Genomic DNA, 21676 nt, shown 5'->3' on the forward strand with positions numbered 1-21676 from the left:
AATGGGAACTCTGCAGAACTCTCTGCTTCACAGCATAAACAAGCAGCTCCTCCCAATCTTTTGAGAGGGACTGCAAGCGCCAGAAACTATTAATACCTGACAAGAAAACCTTCACAGCTCCACGTTTTGAGAAATTCACATTTGTTGCTATCCGAAGCATAGCAGAAGGCTACAAAACTGCTAGAGGTCAGGACCTCAGATCAGAGCTCCCCTACAGAGCTTGCAGTCAAGAAGAAACAGGACAGAACGGAGAGGAGCTGAATAAATTGGGAGCACATTAAAAAAAAAAAAAAAAACTAGTCATGATGAATCTCTAACTAAAGCATCAGCAATCATCCCAAAATAAGTCAGACTGCAGCTGAATTCTGCCCCCAGTCAGGCCAGGATGTTTAGCAGAGTTTCTCAGGCTTGTGAAGCTGGTCACAGCTGGAGAACCACTGTGGGAAGCACAGACCCAGCAACAACTAGCATAAGGAGTCCATGCTAACAGCTCTTCCAGGGCTTTCTGTATCCCAGAGGCACATTCTCTGCTTGGTTTACCAGCCCTATCGTCAGTGATGTGTCTTCCTAGAACAATGAGTACTTCATAAACCAGGGAAAACCAGTCCTTTCTTGGAGTACATCTGACCCTCAATCATTCCCCTTCTATGGCTACAAAATCCTGTTTTATTGCACCACCTGGAATCACTATCTTGTGCAACAGGACACATTTATGAGCCTCTCTTACATGACCAGGTTGGTTCCCATCTGCAGTTTTCCAACATCCAGATACTGCCAACTCCCTAAGTACAATCACCACCTGTTCCACCCACCCCAAAGTGCTCTCAGTTTAGCATGCCTGACCCGACCCACTGCAAATACCGTACCAAGAAGGCAGCCTTCTGCATCCAGCTGCTAGTTTCTCCTCAGTTTGTACTGTGATCCAGATCCATTGCTTTGTGCCCATCTTAACTTTAGCTCTGCTCCACTAGAACCAGCCAGCCAGATACCTGCAGCACCCAAGGACTTGGTTCTAGCACGCCTTGCCTGCACCATCCCAGCTGTAATCATCGCTTCTCTGTAGCGGCATCTATCTTCATCAACAACACTACACCTGGATGTCTAACAAACCTTAGTAAACTTGACCAAACATGAGTTCTCCCTCTGACCTCATTCAAATAGACAGAGGAGAACTGACATCTGATGCAAAGTGCCACGCGCCTCAGTTACCATTGCAGTGATGAGGCTTGTGCCTGTTCTCAAAAGCCCATTTGCAACCCATAAACCAGATCAACAAGCTTGTAAAGGTAAAACTGCTTTACAGCTACAATCAGTAAGTGTACACTAGACTCAATCCTTGTTTGGGAGGTCTATGAAACTCTGCTCTTATCCCTGCCCCCCCCCAACCAGACTTTTAAAACAAGTCTCAGCAACACTTCTTTAAAAAAAAAAAAAACACAAACACAAAACTTATTTTCATAGCAATGATAGCCTGCCTTATCATACTGACTTGCCTATGCTAATCTTTGTTCTGCTGAGGCTTTATTCAAGGCCCTGCTAAAAGGGAAGTCATGTCCAGTCATATTACATTAGTTACTAAAGAAGTATTCTGTCCTTCCGTATAAGCAGGCTGCTCACATATGCAGCTAATTTCTCATCTATATCAACGCACATCCAGCTGCCAGGTAAGAAACTGGGGTATGCAGCAGCCTTTCCAGTACCTCATTAGAACTCAGACTGAGGGTAAACGTGTACAATTAGTTAGCAGCAGCTGTCCCAGCCTGCCACCCACTGGCCTCCAGGAATGTGACCTGTGCTGTGACTAGTGTTTTCCAAGTCAACACGTTTCAGACGCTGAAGCTGACTGCAATGCACTCTACTGGCATAGCTGACACAAAACAGCTTCCTTCAGAGCAAGTGTTATTGGCAGAAACTACCGTATCTTGCAGTTATTGTAAGTGACTGCAACATCAGTATAAAGCGATAGTTACATCCACCCAAAGTTTTTTGCATACTTTTAATCTGATCAGATTAATACTTTAATCTCAGTCAAATTATGTCAAGAATTCAGAGTGCAAACATCTCATGAAAAAAAGCTCTCAAAGAATATTAAAAAAAAAAAGTGTCTCGCTTAACTTCAAACACACTGTTACTAGCAGTGCATGACGCCCACTATAGTCTAGGCTGCTTCTGGAGCAGGGACATAAAGTATCAACACCAGCTTCAGCCTTTCTCTGGGGAAAGTAAGAAAGGCCTTTGAACCAAATTGAAGTAGTTTAGGATAAACAGAGTCAGAGCTCAGCTTCTTCAGATTCAGCCCAAAGGCACTTAGGTATAGGCTGCAAGTTCCTTGCTACTGACTTCGATTCACAAAGACCACCCAGCTACTGGAGCTAGGTTCAGAAAAACACAGCATATAACAAAACTTTAGTGTAAAACAGCACAAGCAAGATGTTACTTCTCCTATGCCATAGACGATAAGTGCAAAAAGCATATGGAAGCAACCATGGGTTCTGAGAGCCACAGCACACTAGGAAAAGCTCATCCTGGCACAGCTGGCACACCAGCAGAGCCTAGAATCCTCAGCCTCCTCTTCTTGAAATGAAGCAGCCATAAATGAGGGCAAGAGGCACAGTACGCGTTTTATGAAAAGCCAAAGCTTTGCCAACACCAATTGTCCAGCTTGGGACCACTAGTTGCCCCAGTGGCTCTATATTATAGATGACATTGTCATAGGTGACAGCAATGCTACCTACCAGCTCTCTTCTATATAGGAGCCATATATCCACATGCAATATACTTATGTGGCTGCTGCTGGAACCGAGCTATTTGGGCATAAGCAAGCATGAACTCCAGAAGTCTTAGTGAACTACAAGTTGAAACTGTTCCTATCAAACAAAGGTAAAAGACAACAGAATTCAGATGTTTTTCAGCTGAACCGCTGCAGCGTGGCGTGGCTGGTAGAGCTGCTTCGTTTTCACAAAGTGCCAAGAAGAAAAAGCAATAGGTCACAGAAAAGTACAGGACTGAACAGCCCTTAGATACTGCCACTGAGCTGCCCATTCTCAGGGCTTCTCTGGTTGAAGCTGCTTCAGGCAGTCTGCCCAGAGCATACCCCCACAGCCTACTTCAAGCATGATTAGGAGTTTAGTCACAAGAAGTTAAGCTCAAATACTCTTCTTACTCAAAGTTGCTTTTAGAAGAATATGGCTCCCTGACCTATATCCACACATGCCAGATGATAGCCAACCTGTAGAAAAGTGACCTTGGGGTTTATAGGCTGAGCTGCCTCAGCTATGGCAGTGCACACCCAGTTGGCCACACTGAGTTTAAAGAGGTTTATCTTGCAGTGGACTGGCAAGGGCTGTGCTTCCAGAAGCCTGGAAGTTTTAAACAGCCTCTTGTTGCTAGCAGGAGGTGTAAAGGCTGACAAAATATGAAGCACTGTAAGTAGTCTGAAGGAGCCCAAGCCATCTATACTTATCAATGCTTTTGAAAGGCCTGGTTCCCTTTGTGTGCACCACATAGGAAGCAAAAGTTTGAGTGTGCAACTCAAACAGCAACATGACCTGCAGTCCCCACATTTCATGTCAACACTCATTCCAAGAACAATCCTATTGAATCAAATATGTCTCTCCAGTGGTCCGAATGAAGAGCTCCAGCTGAAGAGTAATTTGTGATGGTTCTGTGCCTGAAGCCTCAGCTTGTCATTCTACATCCCGCACAAAGTCTTGCCATTCAACAGCTTGTTGTATCAGACATCTTTATTTGCTGTATTGCCCAAGTGTACAAATACTTAATGTAGTTATAGAAATTCAAAATATATTGTAGTAGAAATCTGTCTGGGAAGTGGAATGTTAAGATATTTACTTTATAAAATTACTACACTTATGTAAGTCACTCCCACTTGCAAGTTTTTAATATATCAGGGCTATGAAGAGACAGATTACTTCACGATCCTGCAAAAAAGGAGTTCTTCTCAGAAAACATTTTCTGCTAGATTAAGTCAGTCAACAGCAAATTGATTTCTTACATTTGACTCATTTTGAGTTATCAACCAACAGGATGTTAGCTACATCCAGACAATTCATAAACAATTCGGCTCTGATTTATACCAAGAAAGTCAATGTATCACTATCAACACATTTAAGTATTAGTCAAACAGAATCTCAGTGACAATATTTATTTTAAGCTAATGAAGTCAAGCCAGTAAGTTGCCCCTGGCCATTGAGTGCAACTGATGCTTTTTTTCACATTTTCAGAATAAGGCGCCTTAGTTCTTGAACAAATCAATACAGCTTTGCAGGAGAGAGACATTGTTCTGGAAAGGAAGAGAATTAGTTTCAGTGAGTATGACTGACAATTTAAATCCTGCCTTCCACAATGAAGTAGCTTCCAAAATAATAGGTCCATCCCAGGATTTCACAGCCTGTGACAATAATGAAGAGCTTATACTGCAAAGATAAACATTCAAGCAGTAAAGCACCAAAACCAGATCATACAGTCCGCAATCTGCCTCTTCCTGCAGGCCTGCAACCATGACTCAGTTTGTGGGAAGAAGTGCAAGAGAGAGTAGTAAGTTTTTTTAAGGGGGCCAAACTGAGCAGTATTGTGAAGCCTTTTATATATCACGTTCAAGCTCAGCACTGAAGCAGCTACCTGTGATGAAGTCCAGGACTCTTAGGGGGTGGGAAATTAGACTTTCCTTCTTCAAAAGAAGCTGAGGATGCAGTTACCTCTTCCTGAGTCTTCCTGCTTTGTTCTCTACACTAAACTACAGACCGTGTAACCTGTGTACGCTTCCCTGGATTAAGATGGCAGTACATGGCGTGGCCTCCACAGCCTACTTCACACCTGCTCAGTAAAGCTTGGCAGACACTGCTACAAAGCCAGCAGCCCCCTTCACTGACAAACCAAGTGATAAGGGTTGACAGTTAGATAACAGGCTGCAGGATGTGCTCTCACAGCACTCAGGAACACTTGAGGCAGCAGCTGCCTCTAGGTGCAGGAGAGGTCAAACCCCACAGGTGAGGCTGCCTGATGGGAAGTTAGGTGAGCTGTTGTGTACTGCCTGCAAAATTGAGACTTGTCACTTGCAGTGCATTAGGCTGGTGTCCTATGAGTGACAGATTGGAAACAGAATTTCTGCACAGGACAGATAAGACTGTCAGCATTTGTTCTTTGTACACCTACAACTTTTCACTTCCTTTCCTTCCCCTCTTCAGATCTCAGCAAAAGAACTCAGTTGTTCTATTTTACACTTCCTAGTTTTAAAGGAAACCCAGCAAATCCTCCAAGTCACACAGTACTCACTTCTCTCAAGCTATGCCTGTTAAATTCCAAAAAGAACACACCTTTGCATGTTTTATTTCCAGTTCTGCCATTTCAATTAGGTTTTTGCGGAATGCTGCTATTCTCTTCTGTTTGAAGCTCATCAGTTCTGTAGGGAAGAAAGAACAAAGACAAGACAGACTTACAAAGCGTGAGTGAAGTTTCAGTAACACCGCTTACATTTCATGAGTTCTGTTGCACAGCTCTAATTACAGTATTCAGCCACAAAACGGTTCAAGAGTTAAGTCTTGCTGTTTCTAGCCAGAGATGCATTCATCACATGACACCGACATCTTGGCAAGGAACCAGCTTGTCTAAGACAGAAAGGTTTTGTAGGAAGACAACCGGAATAGAACAGAAGCCACAGAACATTTGAAACCCAAGAATATTAGAAGAATAGCATATGTACCATGAAAGCATGTTTCCTCTGGGTTATATTGTCTAAAGGCATACACTAAGAACCAGGGTTTGAAGCTCTGTATGAGGCACTTGGCTGTACTGGGACAGAGCAAAAGCCTGCTTGCACAGTTCTAATTGAGATAATCAGAAGCCTGAGTAGTTACCTTCAGGTGGAGGCTGAGAATAAGAGTACAGTCTGGAAAGCAAATACTAGGGGCTTGTAATTAAGGTTGATCTAGTACTGACATTGCTTTGCTTCAGACAATCATTCTTAAAAAAATATTTGGCTCCATTAGTTTTGCAGGCATCTATACAGTCCTTGGGGCAGCCCGACTACTTGCTTCAGGAGAGCGTTCAGAAGCCTTCAGTAGTTGAACATCAGATCAAGACCTGGCTTGCATTAGGGTCTCCCTTCAGCATAAATACAGCAAAGCCTGTTTTACCTTGTTTTGCAGATTCTGAAATCTTTTCAAACTTCTGACAACAGTCCTGTTGATGTGCCTCAGCCAGCCTGACGTCCTTGCTCTTTAGCCTGGCTTTATCTAGAGCTTTGTTGGAGTTTTCATAGTCAACAAGAGCCCTTGTACGTCTGTACAGAAGATCCTGAAAGTAGACAGGAATAGTGCAAAGCCTTAAGAGGACTACTTCCCCAACTGAGGTTACAACTACCTTAGAAGCAGGAGGTTGGAGGTTTCACTTCTTTCAGCATCAGATTCTGCTTCTTCCAACAAGCTGTTATAACCTGCTATGCTCTTAGCATAGCAAGAGGAACCTTTCACTAGTGCTGTGACAAGTTTTCAGGACAGCCACTTGTGCTTTAGTCAAGGAAGTTCAAGGCCTACTGTAGGCATTGTTTCTTCCCTTAAAGTAGCTTTATCCTTCTATAAGGTGGGCCTCTCCACTAAGGAGGCATGGCACTTTCTGAATGTCCTGCCTTACCCTAGTAAGGGATACACTATCATTTAATTTGTTGAAGATCTGACAGTTTGACATAAGCACTAGACTAACCTAATCATGAAAACTAGTACAGGTCTCAGCACTAATTCCTTTCTAATCCAGCAACAGTATAGTCTTGATATCTGAATAGCAGTACACCACACAGAGGGAGCTTGTAGTGAATGTTCTGGGGTACATGACATCAGATGAAAAGGCCCATCAGGTTATATCTAGATACCATTTCTCAGCACAGTCATCCTCTTGCCAAGTCAAGTATTGATTAGGAAAGAGTTGTCAGCAAGGGTTTTGTAGTCACATCAATTTACCAAACCCCTCTTGGAAGTTCAGACTCCAACTGCCTTCACATGTTACTGTATATTCATGGTAAAGTACTTTAGTAGTTAAGACTTACTTCAGAATTTTTCATTAGCTGACATTGGTTTTACTGACAAGTCATGAGTACTCAGGCAAGTGAAGGATTAGAATGCTGCTGCAGACTCAAATTCAGTTTGCTCTAACTTACAGAAATTAAGAGTTCTTCCTCTCTACATGCCAAAGAAAAACTCTTTGCAGATATTAAACAGCCCTTCTGTAAGTGGGCTGGACCACAGCTAGCCAATATATGGTTTCTATAGTCTGCTGTGGTTTAGGAGTGCCAGGTTTCTTAGGTAAAAGAAGGGCCCACCTTCCTGTCTTCTTAAAGTACAAAGAATACCACTAGTGAATCATGAAGCCCATAATAAAATTAAGCTTCACAAAGAAAATTGTTCTCACCTTAGCAGCTTCTATATTGAGCATGTAGTACCTCAACAGTTCAGAGAGCTTTAAGTCTTCATCAGATGAAACTCTACTCTCTACCTTCTGCAGAAAAGATCAGAGTTGGTACGTAACAGAAAACAGCAACATACAGATTCAGAGATTCTTCTCCCCTCTGCCCCCAAGCTTCTCTTACCCTGAGTTTCTCAAAGAGCTCAGCAACTTTCAACAAGTACCTAGGGGTGACAAAAGAAGTGTATAAATAAGTTTAGGTACTTCTTAGTCTGATAAGTGCCAAGATCAATTGGCAGGAAACCCAAAAGCTGAAGGATGGAGTTTAATCCTGCATACAGACCCAGATAAGGGCTTGACGAGAACCCAGGTCTAGGCAAAGATGTAGACAAAAGGTTCAATGCAAGGGGTGCTGGATTCCAGCCTGACAGACTAGTACAGCTCAGCAGCTAGACACCATTTAAAGTAACAACACTGATCTATAGAGCACAAAGGTTCTGTGGAGAATTTCCCCGCTGCTACCCTCCAAGGGATAAACTGTTTATTCAGCTACATACTGTTTTAACAAGGTCTTGGTAAATTGATAGCAAAGCTTAGAGAGGTGTAAGAATTCACCTCAGAAAAGGTGACTAGGTTTGCATAGCTTAGAAAACCCTACTATTCTGGAACTTCAAAGGACCAGAAGATAACACAGACCTAGTGTAGGCTGTGGTTGTATTTTACAGCACATTAGAACACCAATGCATAACCCCTTTCTCCCATATTCTCCGGGAGATTGCGACCTGAAAAAATTCAAGGAGACTTTCTGCTTAGAAGGAGCTTTGATGACCAGCATGATTCAGCTGTAGGGCACAACTAGCAAGAGATCAGCTAGTTAAGTCAGATGCAATTGATAGTTTTAGGTCTGCTACACCAGGAGCATCAGAGGATAGAAAGTGTCAATGCTGCTTGCTTGCAATTCAAGACACTCAAACCAGTGATGACTCAATCCCCTGGATTTTACAGAAGGAACTTGATATTCCCAGACTCAGGATATGTTTATGAACAGTTAGGATTACTTACTTTTTGATAACTGTAGGTTCTTCTAATGCCAGGCTGTTCAAGCAAGCTGAAGTATAAATATAGTCATCTGCAACATCTGCAAGAACAAGAAAAGGCTTTCAGAATGAAATCAGCAAGACTGCAAGGTCTTTAGAAAGGTCTTTGAAAAGATTCACTTTTATGAGATCTTGTCATCTTATCGGCTTTTGCACATGCATCCTTGATTCTGTTGTAGTAGTTCACAAGAAAAGTCTTCTCTTGCTCAAAAAAGTCTTCTACTTCCTGAAAGAGAGAATGACCTCTTAAGTCAGTTACATTACTGCAGAGTACAAGCTCTTCCCTATTTTGGGAAAGGCCAAAGAACTAACCATAGCCACCTGAGCATTATGCCCGTTATCTCTATTGAAGAGCAGAGTTCAAGACAAGATCCTGAGGCAAAAGGTTTGACAAACCAAGCTGTTCAGCAATTTTGTTTTTCACAATGAAGTGAAGATGGACTTGACACTCAACTATTCAATGCTGCAGATTGTCTGAAGCAACCAGTAAGTTGGTATCAGACAGCCCTTAGGTGCCCCAACTGTTTGGATTTTATTTCCCAGGCCTGCTGCAATACAGTAGCTAAGCCATTTACAAGCTTGCTTCCCATCCACACCAAACATTATATGTACTGTAATGTTTCATGACATTGTGTTTAGGACAGCAAGTCTATTAGAAAGAGCTACCATGGAAACACGATAGAAGAGCTAAAGCTGGACCAGTTACAGGAGTCTTTGGTATTTGATCTCATTTAGTGCAAGTAGAAACCCATAAATCATGTTGTTCAGAGCTCCAAAGTAGACAAAAGCCACAAGCACATTTGCTGAATGTGTAATTCCTTCCTCCCCACCAGTATCTTGTGTTAAGGCAACTCTTGTACAGCTACCAGAAGCTTAAATATACATTTAAGTTTTTAACAGCGTATAGCTTCAATGTCTTATTTCTACAGCAGTCAAAATTAACGTAGGCTACTCCACCCCGCTTGGGACAGCAGTAACAAGGAAGCTTAGCATTAGTAACTCAGCCTCACGCACATCAAGTCTGAAGCAGGCATAACTAACATCCCCAGAGCAGGATGCAAGAAACAATCAAGATTAGGTTAAGTAAGAGGTAAACCAACTACCTTACCTTGACTCCAGAGAAGAGGACTTCATCAGCACTCTTTACCACGCTTTTTAAAAAGCCACCAAACATTTCTTTTGTGTTTTTCCTCCGAACGCTCAGCTGCAACAGAGAAGCCAAGACAGCTTTAAAGTTATCCCAAGGGGGGGAAAGTGATTATTTTGACACTTGCAGTATAGTAACATCACTTATATCTAGCATGCGATAGAGCAGGCTGATTTCCACACTCTCAATAATGCCCGTATAAGTTGTACAAAGATGGCTCATGTAATGAATGGCTGACTAGAAGTTGTTCAACTATTCTGTGCCATAGATTTTTCCCCATTCCCAGAAAAAGCTCAGTTTCTCCTTACATATCTTGGATCAGCATCTATCACTCATAACTAAGTGTGACAAAATAGATGCAGTACTAACTTTATTACACCTCCATTCTTCCATTTTAGGACCATGCAACACACAGCACAGGTAGACCTGAACCATACTTGTTCCTAACATATCAAGACATACAAAGCTGGCTTCCTAACCAACTTGACTAGGATTAAGAAACACTATGAGGTTTATAGCAGAAAAAGGTCAGACTTTCATCCTTTAATCATCTCACAGAAGTACTGGCAATATCTGTTTGCTGATGCTGCACATAGGTTTACATAGTGTTTTGTCTGTACCCAGAAAAAGTGACAGCACCCTGAATATCTTGCCTCACTTAGAAAGAAGGAAAAAAGTCTTACATCCTGGTCATACTCCAAGAAAACATGAAAATTGCGATCTTTGCTGAGCACAGGATGAGAAGAAATCCGCTGAAGGAATATTTCATGCGACGATACAGTCTTCTTGAAGACAGCGAGGTATTCACTGAAGGGAAAGAACAGACTGAGATCCTCTCTTGTATTGTCTTCTTCAAAGAATTGCTTTAGGTTTATCCAATGAAAATATTAAGCAACATGCTTCTGAAATAGCCAGCTAGTGATAGAGAAACTATTTTCAATCTCTTTAGCTAGGATGCTTTCCAGTTTGAGAGAAACTTTTGGCAACATCCCAGCTCCAAGATTTTAAAGATTATGCAACAGCAGACACCCTTCAAGATAGCCACACTCAAGATCAGTTACCACCAAACAAGTTGCTCTCCCAGGAGGCTTCTCTAAGTGCAGCTTTTGGCAGTAGCCTCATTCTACTTACGCCTCTAGCTCTTGCTTCATTTTGGCAAACTCTTCTTTTGTCATGGACACTTCTCCTTCCCCTAGCTTCTGCATCTTCTCTCGGGGACCATCAAAATCAGGCTTTGAAGGTGCTGGAGGTATCTAGCCAAGAAATTGGTTAGTAATAGATGCTAGCAAATAAAGTTTTTCAAAGTTACTTCTAGCCTTCCCTGGAAGGAGGTCTTTTTGCCTGGTCATGGCAAGCCAGCAAGGCTCTGCACCCAGGAATTCTAGAAGCATGTTGAAGTCTAGGCCCCGGTTTGCCCCTCCTAGCTCCATGCTACCCCTGCCCCAGGAGGGAAACCAACTGAGAGGAACAGCCTCTATAATCCACCCTGTAGTCAGCCATCTTCTGTGGCCCACATGGCCTCCTAAAGAATCAGGACAGGAAATAAAGACTATATTTAATAGAGTATTTCCCTCTGTCCTCTTCAGGCAGATATTAATACCACCATAGAGTCAGGAACTCTCAGAGTATCAAGCTTTTTTTGCTGCTTCAGGCAATACAGAAAGTTAACATAGAGCCATACCACTCAAGTTGTTTGGGAATTAAGGCAAAAGGAAACATAGGTAATACCCGAGTCATGAAGCACTAGTAACGCTGGTAAAGCGGACCTCATGCCCTTACTAGTATGCACTTTAAATCGCCATAGTCTTTTGTTTAAAATTACATTTTTTAGGAAGTACTTACAATGAGTCCTGCATACTCTTCAGTTTCAGTGAGTGTATCATGCAGCCACACAAAGTCTTCATGCTGCCTTGTAACTGAAAACTCAGGGCTTTGAAAAGCTGGCAGTGTAGTCTGGAAGAGAAGATATAGAAGCTCTACTGTTTTGTAAATTAGTGCTTTTAGAAACAGTTCTGTCCATTTCCAAAGGAAGCTATTTTGCCTAGTAAGAGCCTCGCCTACTCCCTTTTAGCTGAGCTGGCACTCATTCGAGAGCCTTAGTAGTAAGGAGGCTATTTAAAGAAAAGGCACTGTTGTGGAACAGCATTAATGCAGTTTATTTTGTGAAGTTTCACAGTAGCTGGTTTCCCCGCCCCTACCCCCCAGCCTTCTGGTGTTAAGCTAGGACTCCTTAGCAAAGGAAATCTTGTGTATCAGCTACCTTGCCTCTATTTAGAGAGTGTTCAAGTCTCAGGAAATATGAAGCTTCTGCATATATATACTCTCAGTCCTTTAAGTGGAAAAGCTCTTTCTAATTAGATTTCCTCCATTGCAAAGCCCATCTTTACAGGTATGGGTATTACAAATACACAGATTACTTGCAGAGCTCTTACAAAGACCACTTTCTACCCCACGATCTTACCTTAGTATGCACAGTGAATTTCACTCTGTCCTTTTCACTTAGGGCATCAGGTATATCAATTTGGAGAGAAGGATCAACATTCAGGTCTACAGATACAGACCTCAGCTGCAACAGAATTCACAGAATAAGCCTTGGTCGAGCTTCAAGTAGGTTTAGTGAAGCCAGACTGGTCCTCAGCTGTCAACAAGAACCACATTATACTAAACCACTGCCTCCAGGAATGGCACATATGGACAAGCATAACAGCCTTGACACTACCTACACATCACTGTGACAAACCTTCCTTTCCAAACACAGGAAGCCAAGAAGGCTTGTTAGCTTAAAAGTCTGAAGAACCAACTGTTAAGAGTTTCCATTAGAGGTACCTGGGAAATTTTCTCTCAAAAGAAGCATCCTCCTTCCAGTACTTCTCCAGCTTATTTACTTGAAGCACATCAAGCCTAGTAGTTCTCTTCATTATCCTGCACCTCCACAATACGTGGCAGAACAGCTCTTATGAGCGCAGCCTTGTGACCTGTTTCCTCACCTTTAGATCATAGAGCTGATTTAATCTAAAGCCAAGAAGAGTTAAGTGCTTTTATCTATTACAAATAGCAAGTCATAGGCAAGAGCCTGATGCTTCCTCACCAGGCCCAGATTGGTCACCACTGCCATTCTGATCTCAAAAAACTACTGCACAGGTTCAGTAGCTGTTCTGACAGCTACAGAGGCTACATTCTCTCTGATCTTGGAAAGTGGGGCATGAAACCTCTCTAGGCTCCCATAAAGTCTAAGAGCCAACTGTTTGCCAGAAGCAGGACCAAAACCCAAGAACACTGTGGCACCATCACTGCATCTGTTCAATCTTTTTTTCAGAATACCTGACATCGTTATTCATTGCTGGCAGAATGCACATTTGCTGTTAAAGAAAGCCCCAGTAAGTTGGTACAAGAACTAGCCTCAAAGATAACTGAGCTTTGCTTTACAAAAAGCTATGTGCTGCTTGTAGCTGCAAGTCTCTTCCTCTCCTAAATTCAGGTCTTGTTTTATCTTTTCTAGACAGAGCTTTGTGTCTGGCAACATTTTAATGCTATTTGTTTCCACTCAGAGCAGCTCAACAGAGGTTTCTGAGCATGCTATGTGAGGAACCCTTTACAGGAGACCATACCAGGTTCAATAAAAAGCAGACTTGCCTTGCCAGTGCTTCAGACAGGCCTTAAACAGAGAGACAGCATCTTCCTTCAGGGACTTATTTCTTCATTCCAACAGCCTACACCCAGAATATAGTTTCAACCATACTTAAACTTTTATAGAGCAGTGGAATACCCTTCTCAGTTGAAGATGCTATAGGTTACGCACCACTAACATCCTCAAGCCATAGTCCCACTGAAATTCCTTACAAAGACAGCACTTGCTGACTTAGAGCAGACAAAGCCTTGATGCTCAGCATGCCAACCTGTTTTGGGAAGCCAGGGAAGCGGCCAGGCTGCACTCAAGAGCAGTAAGATTCGGCATAGCCACCAGCTCATTTCCCTCACTGGTTTGCAATTCAAACTTCCTTCATCAAGTCATACTCCACCACATGTACCCAACCATTGATGACAAATGGCTTCAATTCCCTACATGACCTCAGAAGCAAGCAAAAACATTTAGGCATATCCAGCATAGATTACTAAGGTTAATGCATACATTCAGTTCTTACATCAAGTAGAATCATGTATTTAGATACCAAGGAATAGACTTTTACAAGCTATTAGACACTAGTGATCACCAGCTTCAGTCACCTGTATTCCAGAAGCAGGCAGGAACTTTAGCCTGTCACATTATGGTGTTCTTCTGCTATGAAACTTGTCTAAGAGGCCCTCTTTTTTATGCTGCAGCATAACAAAACATTCTTATTTTCTGCATAAGGGAGAAACTGACAGAGACCAAGGTCACAACACAGGAAGTTTGCTGAAGAGTGACTGTCAGAGCCAGGCTAAATCCCAATGTTATCCTTTAGAGATAATTCTAAATGCCTTCCCAGGAAAGCAAGCTACCCAACTGGGCCACAACTTAAGTTTTTCACCATACTGCAGCATACTACTGCACAGACCCCACCAGCCAGGAGCTTGCCCCAGCCACCCGCCAAGCACAAGATTCAGTGCTGAAGCCCACAGAAGCTGGTGCCAGACAGCATCTGAGCAATCCTGTCATATCACAGATATCTTGAATGCTGCCTTAAGCTTCTGTAAAGCTGCATAAGAACTGTTGAGAGGTTGCCCTTTATACAGTGAAGGTTCACTTCCAAAAGCTTTGGAAACTCCCTCCCCCTAGTCTGGCCATCTGTGTACTGCAGCCCAGATCTGGTAGATGACAAGTCTCTCCGGCTGCCTGCAGAGGACACAGCTGTCAGGCTATAGCATGCTTTTGTCTCTATCCAGTCTGCCCCTGCCTAGACTCCCACTATCACCAATGGTTCCTGCTATCATCTATGATCAGGCTCTCACACATAAGTGAGGGATGCCCCAGCCACTGTACCCTCATCCTTCCAGCCACACTAAAAAGACTTCTATCTGCTACACACTAGCTGTTAGCTACAGTTAGAAGCAGGTAGGTAAGAGATATACATTTTTAAGCCTTATGACGATGGAAAGACCTTGTATGCAGCCCATTGAGCTTCCCATCCTGACTTCTGCAGGACAGAAGGCATTTATCCCATCATGGGTATTGCCTTGGCAGCAAGCAAGGACATCGATCGAGCTTACAGAGTGTGCCCTGGAACACAGTTCCTAGCAGTCCCAGCACTGCTCACATCCAAATGGATGTGGTGAGACTCCAACAGTACAGTTGCTTCTCTCCAGTCACTTTATGGGACAGATTATTATATTCCCCTACAGGCACATGATTACAATACTTGCTAGGAAGGCCAGACCAGAGAGTACAAAGGTGCATGGTTTGGAGGTCACCGACACTGGTTTAGGCAGAAGCTGCCCCATTCAAGCACTGGAGGAAAGACAGTTAGAAGGCCATCATTCAGATATGAGTTTCACTGAGAGCACAGTTCACTGACTGTTGCCAGTTGAATGAAAGGCAAGTCGGTCGGTGTTTCCCAGCCGAATAACACTTGCAGCCAAAGCAGTGAGATGCAGACCCCAGTGTTTTGCATCCTGCTTACTTATCTTTACTGTCCAAACAGGATCAGCAGTGCTAACAATATGAACTGCTGAGTCTGGAAAGTATGATAAGCCAAAGGAAACTGCTTCCTCTCAGCTAAACTAAGGAAAGGATTACACAAATCAGCCAGTCCCGAATTTGTGAACTTTCTTATTAAGTGTTGTGGAGAAAGTAACCTGTGATTAGACACCAGCCACACCCCACACCCCCCATGCCTAGTAGTTGCCTGCACAAGAGATGGGCAGATGTGGACACAAGATGGTACTGCTTTGTCAGCTTAAAGCAGTTCACATGTCACAGGCATTTCTTCCTTGCACTAGCACCATAAACTGCAGAGGCAATGGGGCAAGAACATGTAACCTACAGCTTCAGCAATCCCCAGGAATGCTACTGCAGGACAGCTTACTGCCCCAGCAGTGCCTATTTACACAGAAGCAAATGTGAATCAGCAGCAGTGCTCAGTTGTGCACTCCAGAGCAGTATGTACTATAAATATGGCTCAAAGTGTGAGACCACCTCAGAAACAGGACAAGAGTCAAGAGCACGCCTATATACAGTGCTGGGATCTTGCCCCTCACGACTACAGAAAGCCACTTGCTTAAAAAAAAATCTTGTACCTCTACTACCCTAAACATCCGCTGTAAATATACATGACACAGCATATACTTAAAGGCCACTGCAGGCTCAAACATCAAGCATATCATTATTTGCAGACAGCACAGGATTATCATCTCTACCCTTCAGGAGTCTGGTCTTTAGTAAAGGACCTGAAGCCATATGAAACAGAGGATTATAAAACCACTAGTGCTCTAGTCCAGTGAAGGTCACTGTGGGCTCCTAACTCCAGGCCAGAGACCTTTAGAATTACACAATCAGAGCAGCAAGGCTCAGACTACAAAGAGAACATTCACACCGTCTGACTTCAGGAGGACAGAGTGCTTTGTTTCCCTACAGAAAGTGCTGGGGCAGCATTTATCCAATGAACTGGAAGCAAGAAGCCCCCCTCTTGTTATCACATCTCTATAAGGCATTAACCCCGTGCACCTAAAGCAGATGTTCCGCACCAACCCTTGATCAACACAAACACATGCTCCTGCAGCATTATCAGCTCATCGTTCAGGACCTTTCATTCCACCATTGCTCCTACACCCACCCTACAAGCAGGAATGAAGATCTACTTGCTTATGGTCACAGAGGTCTGTGCAGAACAGAGGAATTAAACTTTCATCCCCAGGCTTGTTCCTTTTTCACAGCAGGCACCCAAGCCAAGGCCTTCGCAGGAAAGCACTGCATCTTAGCTCTCTGGCCTGCCATGCCTGGCAGCCCCTTCATATCTGGAGGCATGTCTCTACTAGGACATCATTGCTTTTTCCCTGCACTCCAGGAAGCGGGCAAGAGAACTGAAGTTTCCCCATCCCAGTTACCAGAAACCAGTCTGTCACCCCACACCCTTGAGGGGCTATAATCCAAGCTCAGCAGCTGGCAAGAGTTATTCCTTACATGCAGCACATGTCCAAAGAGGTACAGAGAACAGTGACTCCTGGAGCTGCACCAGGGGGAAACAGTTTGCTGTGTTGGGCTGCAAACTGAAACACTCACCCAAACCCAGCACAGTGCCCCCACTTTCACCTCTCATTTCCCTTTCCCAGAAAAAATTAGAGGCTTCTGGTTTGCAACAACTACAGCAACCGTTACAGCTGCTGCCATGCCTGCCACTGCTAGGCTCATGCCTCATTAGTGACTTTTATTGGGTTCCTCAGGGTTTCTCCAGGATTCAAGAAAAACTTCTCCCCGTTCAGTAAAATACCATCCACTAGAACTGTCTGACCTTGAAATTTGAGCAAGACATCAAGCACAGCCCTTCAGAATAACAGTCATTGTATTGATTAATGTTTCTAGGCTTTAGGACCTAGAACTGAAGTAGATTTAAGGTAGACTATTTCAAGACTGAAAGAGATATTATGTTACTAATTAGGACACTATGATAATCACCTGATCTGGAAGCACAAGAGAGAGAACACTACTGTGACCAATCCAGGTAGAGTTTTACAAAAAAGAGTTGGATCATTTAAGTACAGTCCAGTGATCAATCCAGTACATCAGCTACCCAGGCTTCAGCTTGACAGACATGAGTTTCTGATCAGGCCTCACCCAATGCAAACACATTTTCATGCTTGCAGGCATCCAGTGGAAGGAAATGCCCTGAGTCACCAAAGCCACTTAGTTCTGTTGAGTGGCCTGAACTGCTGCTGCTTTTAAAATTACACCCTTTGCAGTTTTAGCAACAATTCTAGATAACTTGATGTTACTTCTGCATTCTAACAAAAGAATCTGCCAGTGCAAGCAACTGTGTACAACATCCAATTGCTAGTGAAATAAGAACCCGTGTTCATTCTCAAAGTCAGATTAATGCAGGGGTCTTCCACATGGACAGGCTCCCAGAAGGAGCAAGGAGCCCTTCCACAAGGGTTTGTGTGTCACAGCGTTCTGCTTACTGTCAGCTACCTTGTAAAAACCCTCTCCTCTTACTGATCACCTCCCTGCTGTCAGTCAAGAAACAGCCACAAACAAGACTTCAGTAGTAATTACATCTGCCACTACCCAGCATCCATTACTTTTTACAAAGTAGTCTTTCTAATTAAACCAGTTTAAGTGCTCTCCAGAGAGCAGTAAAAGATCATGATGTTTTCTGGCAGTTTATACAGAGTCTTCAGTTCCAGAGGGCCTTGTTTCAACACCCAGGAGTTAACTAGCAGACTTTCAGAGTATCTGGCCAGCAGATACTAGTGGCATTAGTTGCTGGAACTATGTTTCAGTCATATTCAGCACAAGTAGATTAAGTTTCCCTTAATCAAGATACTAAAAATATGTCTGAAAGTACACTGCACACATGCAGCAGCAAAGAGCCAATACAGTAGATGTGAAGCTTTGATTTCACAGCCTTTGTGACAGACTTGTGTTAGCTCTCTGACATTCAGCAGAATCAGTCCTGAAGTAGTCCAAGTTACACAAAACCAGGAAAACTGAACCAGTCTTCATGTTGCTACTTATGCTATAGAAAATGCTTTCCAAAATTTGTGACTTTGGACTGTAGAACTCCAGTGACACATTAGTTTCATTATTTTGCTTAAAAAAAAAGATAAAGAGGGAATAATAGCTCAATTTAGTCTCATTGAAATGGCATTCCTCACCAAGTGCGGTGCTTGCCAAGCAAGCAGAAGGCAGCCTGTATAGCCAGAGCACCTGTTGCCACTGGCTGTGCAATAAGCTGGCCTGATCACTTTGCTCTCCTGCCAGAGGGATCTCTCTGCATCACTCCCTGTAGTCACACACCTCCTTACAGTGTGAGGAAGCTGTGGGAAGGACACTCTCAACATTGAAGGATCCCACGTTCTGAGCAAAAACCTCTCCAGCTCACTTCACTCCACCTAGCAGCATACAGGACACTTCCACACAACCTACTGCTTCCTCAGCTCGAGGAGTCAAGCAACAGCTTTGGCAGTGCAGGCCAAATCCACCTTGCTGCAGCAGTCTGCCTGCAGAGCACAGCCTATGGCTAAGCACTTTTAGCCCATATGCCATCTGCAAAGCATGCCCAGCTAGAATGGAAATTGTGCAACAGAAGCAAATCCCTAAGCCACAGTCAGCATCTACAAGAATGTTTTGCTGACCTCCTGCAGTGAGGCTGGAGTTGGTGGTAGGGAGTCCCAGCAATACAGGCTCACCATGCTCTCTTCACCTCCCATGGATTTGAAGTTGTGTCATTAGCCCAAACTGGGCCAGCCTCATAGAGGCTATACGTCCTTGACAGTACGTTATCCTTATCCAGTAGCTTTCATCTTGCTAGCAGGTCATCTCCCTACTTGCTTTTAGGCCCAGCAGCATGTAGTTGCAGTTTCCTGGCAAAGCACAAGCAAGATCTAATAGGCTCTCATTCTTTCCAGAACACATAGCAGAAATTGTCCAGCACCGAGAACCACTGTTCAGGAGTGATAACAGCAAGTCCCAGGCTACGACATACCATTCTGTCTTCCACTGACTGTTCCGAGAGAGAGGGGCTACAATACTCTCTCTCAGTATTTTGACCTAGGACAGTTTAATTGCAGACTGGAGCCTTTAAAATAATATCAAGCCACTGACATTAAGAAATACCAGGGAATTTGCACAAGCTTAGCTTGGCAGTCCCACTACTCACTTCACTTTCTGAAATGCCTTTTCCTCCCCATGACAGATTACACCGTCTTTCCCACTGCACTTCCAATCACCCTTATCCTACCCTCCCTTCCTCTTCCTACATATCCTGATCCTCTCCTGCTTTGCCACCTCAGGGTCAGTTTTCAGTTTACACTTACCAATGATTCCTATTCAAGGTTAAGACCTAATGAAGCTTCCTTTATAGGCATAGGCTTTATCTACTGGCCACACATCAGTTCCATGTTGCTGTTTCCTTACCTAAACAGGAACAGACAAGATACAAGTATTTCCATCCTCCTCCCTGTTGCTGGAATCCAAAGACAGCTCTACTACCCGAAACAAGCTAGTTAATCTTTGGCCATCAAGCATTAAAGATACTCCAGCCCTAACCGTGGGAACATTTTCCCCTCCCCCCAATATTCCTGTCTGATAAGTTAGAAAGGGCACACAAACACTCAAAGTTACCAGTTGCTGGAAGGCAGCTGATATTTTACCTTTCCCTCCACCCATCACCTACAGGTCTTGCAAGCCTTACAGGCTTGCAACTTTCACTCAGTATTCTCAAGTGACAGATACTATAATACCAATAGTTTCACATGCAGCAGGAAAAGGTTAAAGCACCAGCTAGTTCACAACTCAAAACACCTGTTCAACAAACTTTTGCCAGTTCTACTGGACCAAGAATGTTTTAAAAGATTAAAATGCAAGAGAAGCAGATGAAAGGAAATTACCTAAAGAAATTATTCAAGACAGGTATATTTCTAGCCCTCAGGTCAGCTAATACACATCTTCCAAAAGGCTGGAGAAAATACAGACTGAGAACACAACCCTTAAGCACACTTAGCTTAAAACACAAGTCATTTTCCTGCGAGTTCAGTTTAGTCACAATGCAAAACTACATTCACATACAACAGTATGAAAGCAAGCTAGACAGCTCACAGACTGTTATATGACTGTCCTACCTTCTGTTCGGGGTGTGTTGGGGGAGTTATTAAACCAGGTAGACTAGGTAGATAATCCAGGCAGCTTGCCCAGTATGAGAAATAATTCCAAGCACTGTCTACATACACACAGTAACTAATTCACAAAGTCCCTGTTTTAGCATTTAATTTGCATTTCCTCTGAGAAGCTGAGCATCCCAATTTCAGGAAACACTCCACATTCCCTCAAAGCCAAGACATAAGCCTCCTCAGTGCTCAAAGCTTCAAACTAACAAGGCACTACTACAGAGAAAGGAAAACTAACTCAGCTACCGATGTGACAACTAAAGGAAAGAGGCGTCACAGCTGAAGTGACAGCTGACAGCCTAATTAACACAGGCCACACAACCAGGAAGGCTGGTCACAGACACACAAGGCAGCTGACCCACTGAGGAAGAGCAAGTTTAAGTGCCTACAGCACTTCATGGCTAGCACATAGCCACAGGTCCTGACAAGCAGGTCCAGCTCCTGCATCCCCCAGCAGGCCCTGCTCCTGCAGCCCCAAGGCCCTGCTTATCACCCCACTCCCACCACCAACTAGGTGCCCCCCTCACAGCCAGCACTGCCTTGTGGTAGTGCAGAGCCCTCCCCATCTCCTCCTTCCCACCCTGTTTTCTTCCATTTTTATCTTTCTCTACACACCTCTTCCTTCAGAGGCAGCACCCCGCACTCACGCTGGGAAGCTGCACCCTCATTCCCTCCCCTCAGAGGACCTCGGGTGCAGGGAGAAGCAGCGCAGGGGCTGCTAAGAAAACTAACATTTAAGAAAACTAATGTTAAAAATTAAAAAAACCACCAAACCCTAAACCGAACAAACCCAAAAACCTGCCACTGCCCCGGTGCTGCGGGGGGCGGGGAGCTCCCTCACGGCGCGGGGGCTGAGCGCGGCCCTCAGCCCGAGGGGCACGGCCGCGCCCCCACACCTCGCCTCAGCCAGGCCTGGGCCGCCGCCCTCACCTTGCTTTGCGCGTCCTCCCGGAGCAAAGCCATGTCGCCCAGGCACGGCCAGCCGCTCACCGCCCTCCCCGCCGCCGCCGCCTCATATAAGCCCGGGGCGGGGCCGCGGCCGCCTCCCGCCGCCGGCGACACACCCCCGCCCTGCACAGCGCAGGCCGTGGCGGCGGCGGCCATCTTGGGTGAGGGCAGGGTGCCCCTTGCCCTCATCCAAGATGGTAGCACAACGCTTTATTTTAATTATTTTTTTCCCTTGCTTTGAAAGACGTGAGTTATCTTCTTTGGAGGTTTTCAA

At 44.1% G+C, this 21676-nt stretch overlaps 1 protein-coding gene across 1 annotated transcript; it reads right to left on the minus strand.

Moving 5' to 3' along the window:
* Positions 1–3725: 3725 nt before the first annotated feature.
* SNX5 (sorting nexin 5) lies at positions 3726–21549 on the minus strand. The gene is made up of 13 exons (XM_054195325.1): positions 21385–21549; positions 12119–12223; positions 11500–11610; positions 10789–10910; positions 10341–10464; positions 9619–9714; positions 8631–8736; positions 8476–8551; positions 7598–7637; positions 7420–7506; positions 6153–6312; positions 5334–5419; positions 3726–4300 (listed from the first exon to the last, which is right to left on the minus strand). Exons 1-13 carry the CDS (start codon positions 21415–21417, stop codon positions 4253–4255), a joined length of 1194 nt encoding a protein of 397 aa, XP_054051300.1. The 5' UTR covers positions 21418–21549; the 3' UTR covers positions 3726–4252.
* Positions 21550–21676: the final 127 nt, after the last annotated feature.

The sequence above is a fragment of the Rissa tridactyla genome, chromosome 3 (genome assembly GCF_028500815.1).
Source record: "Rissa tridactyla isolate bRisTri1 chromosome 3, bRisTri1.patW.cur.20221130, whole genome shotgun sequence".
Taxonomy (NCBI): Eukaryota; Metazoa; Chordata; class Aves; order Charadriiformes; family Laridae; genus Rissa; species Rissa tridactyla.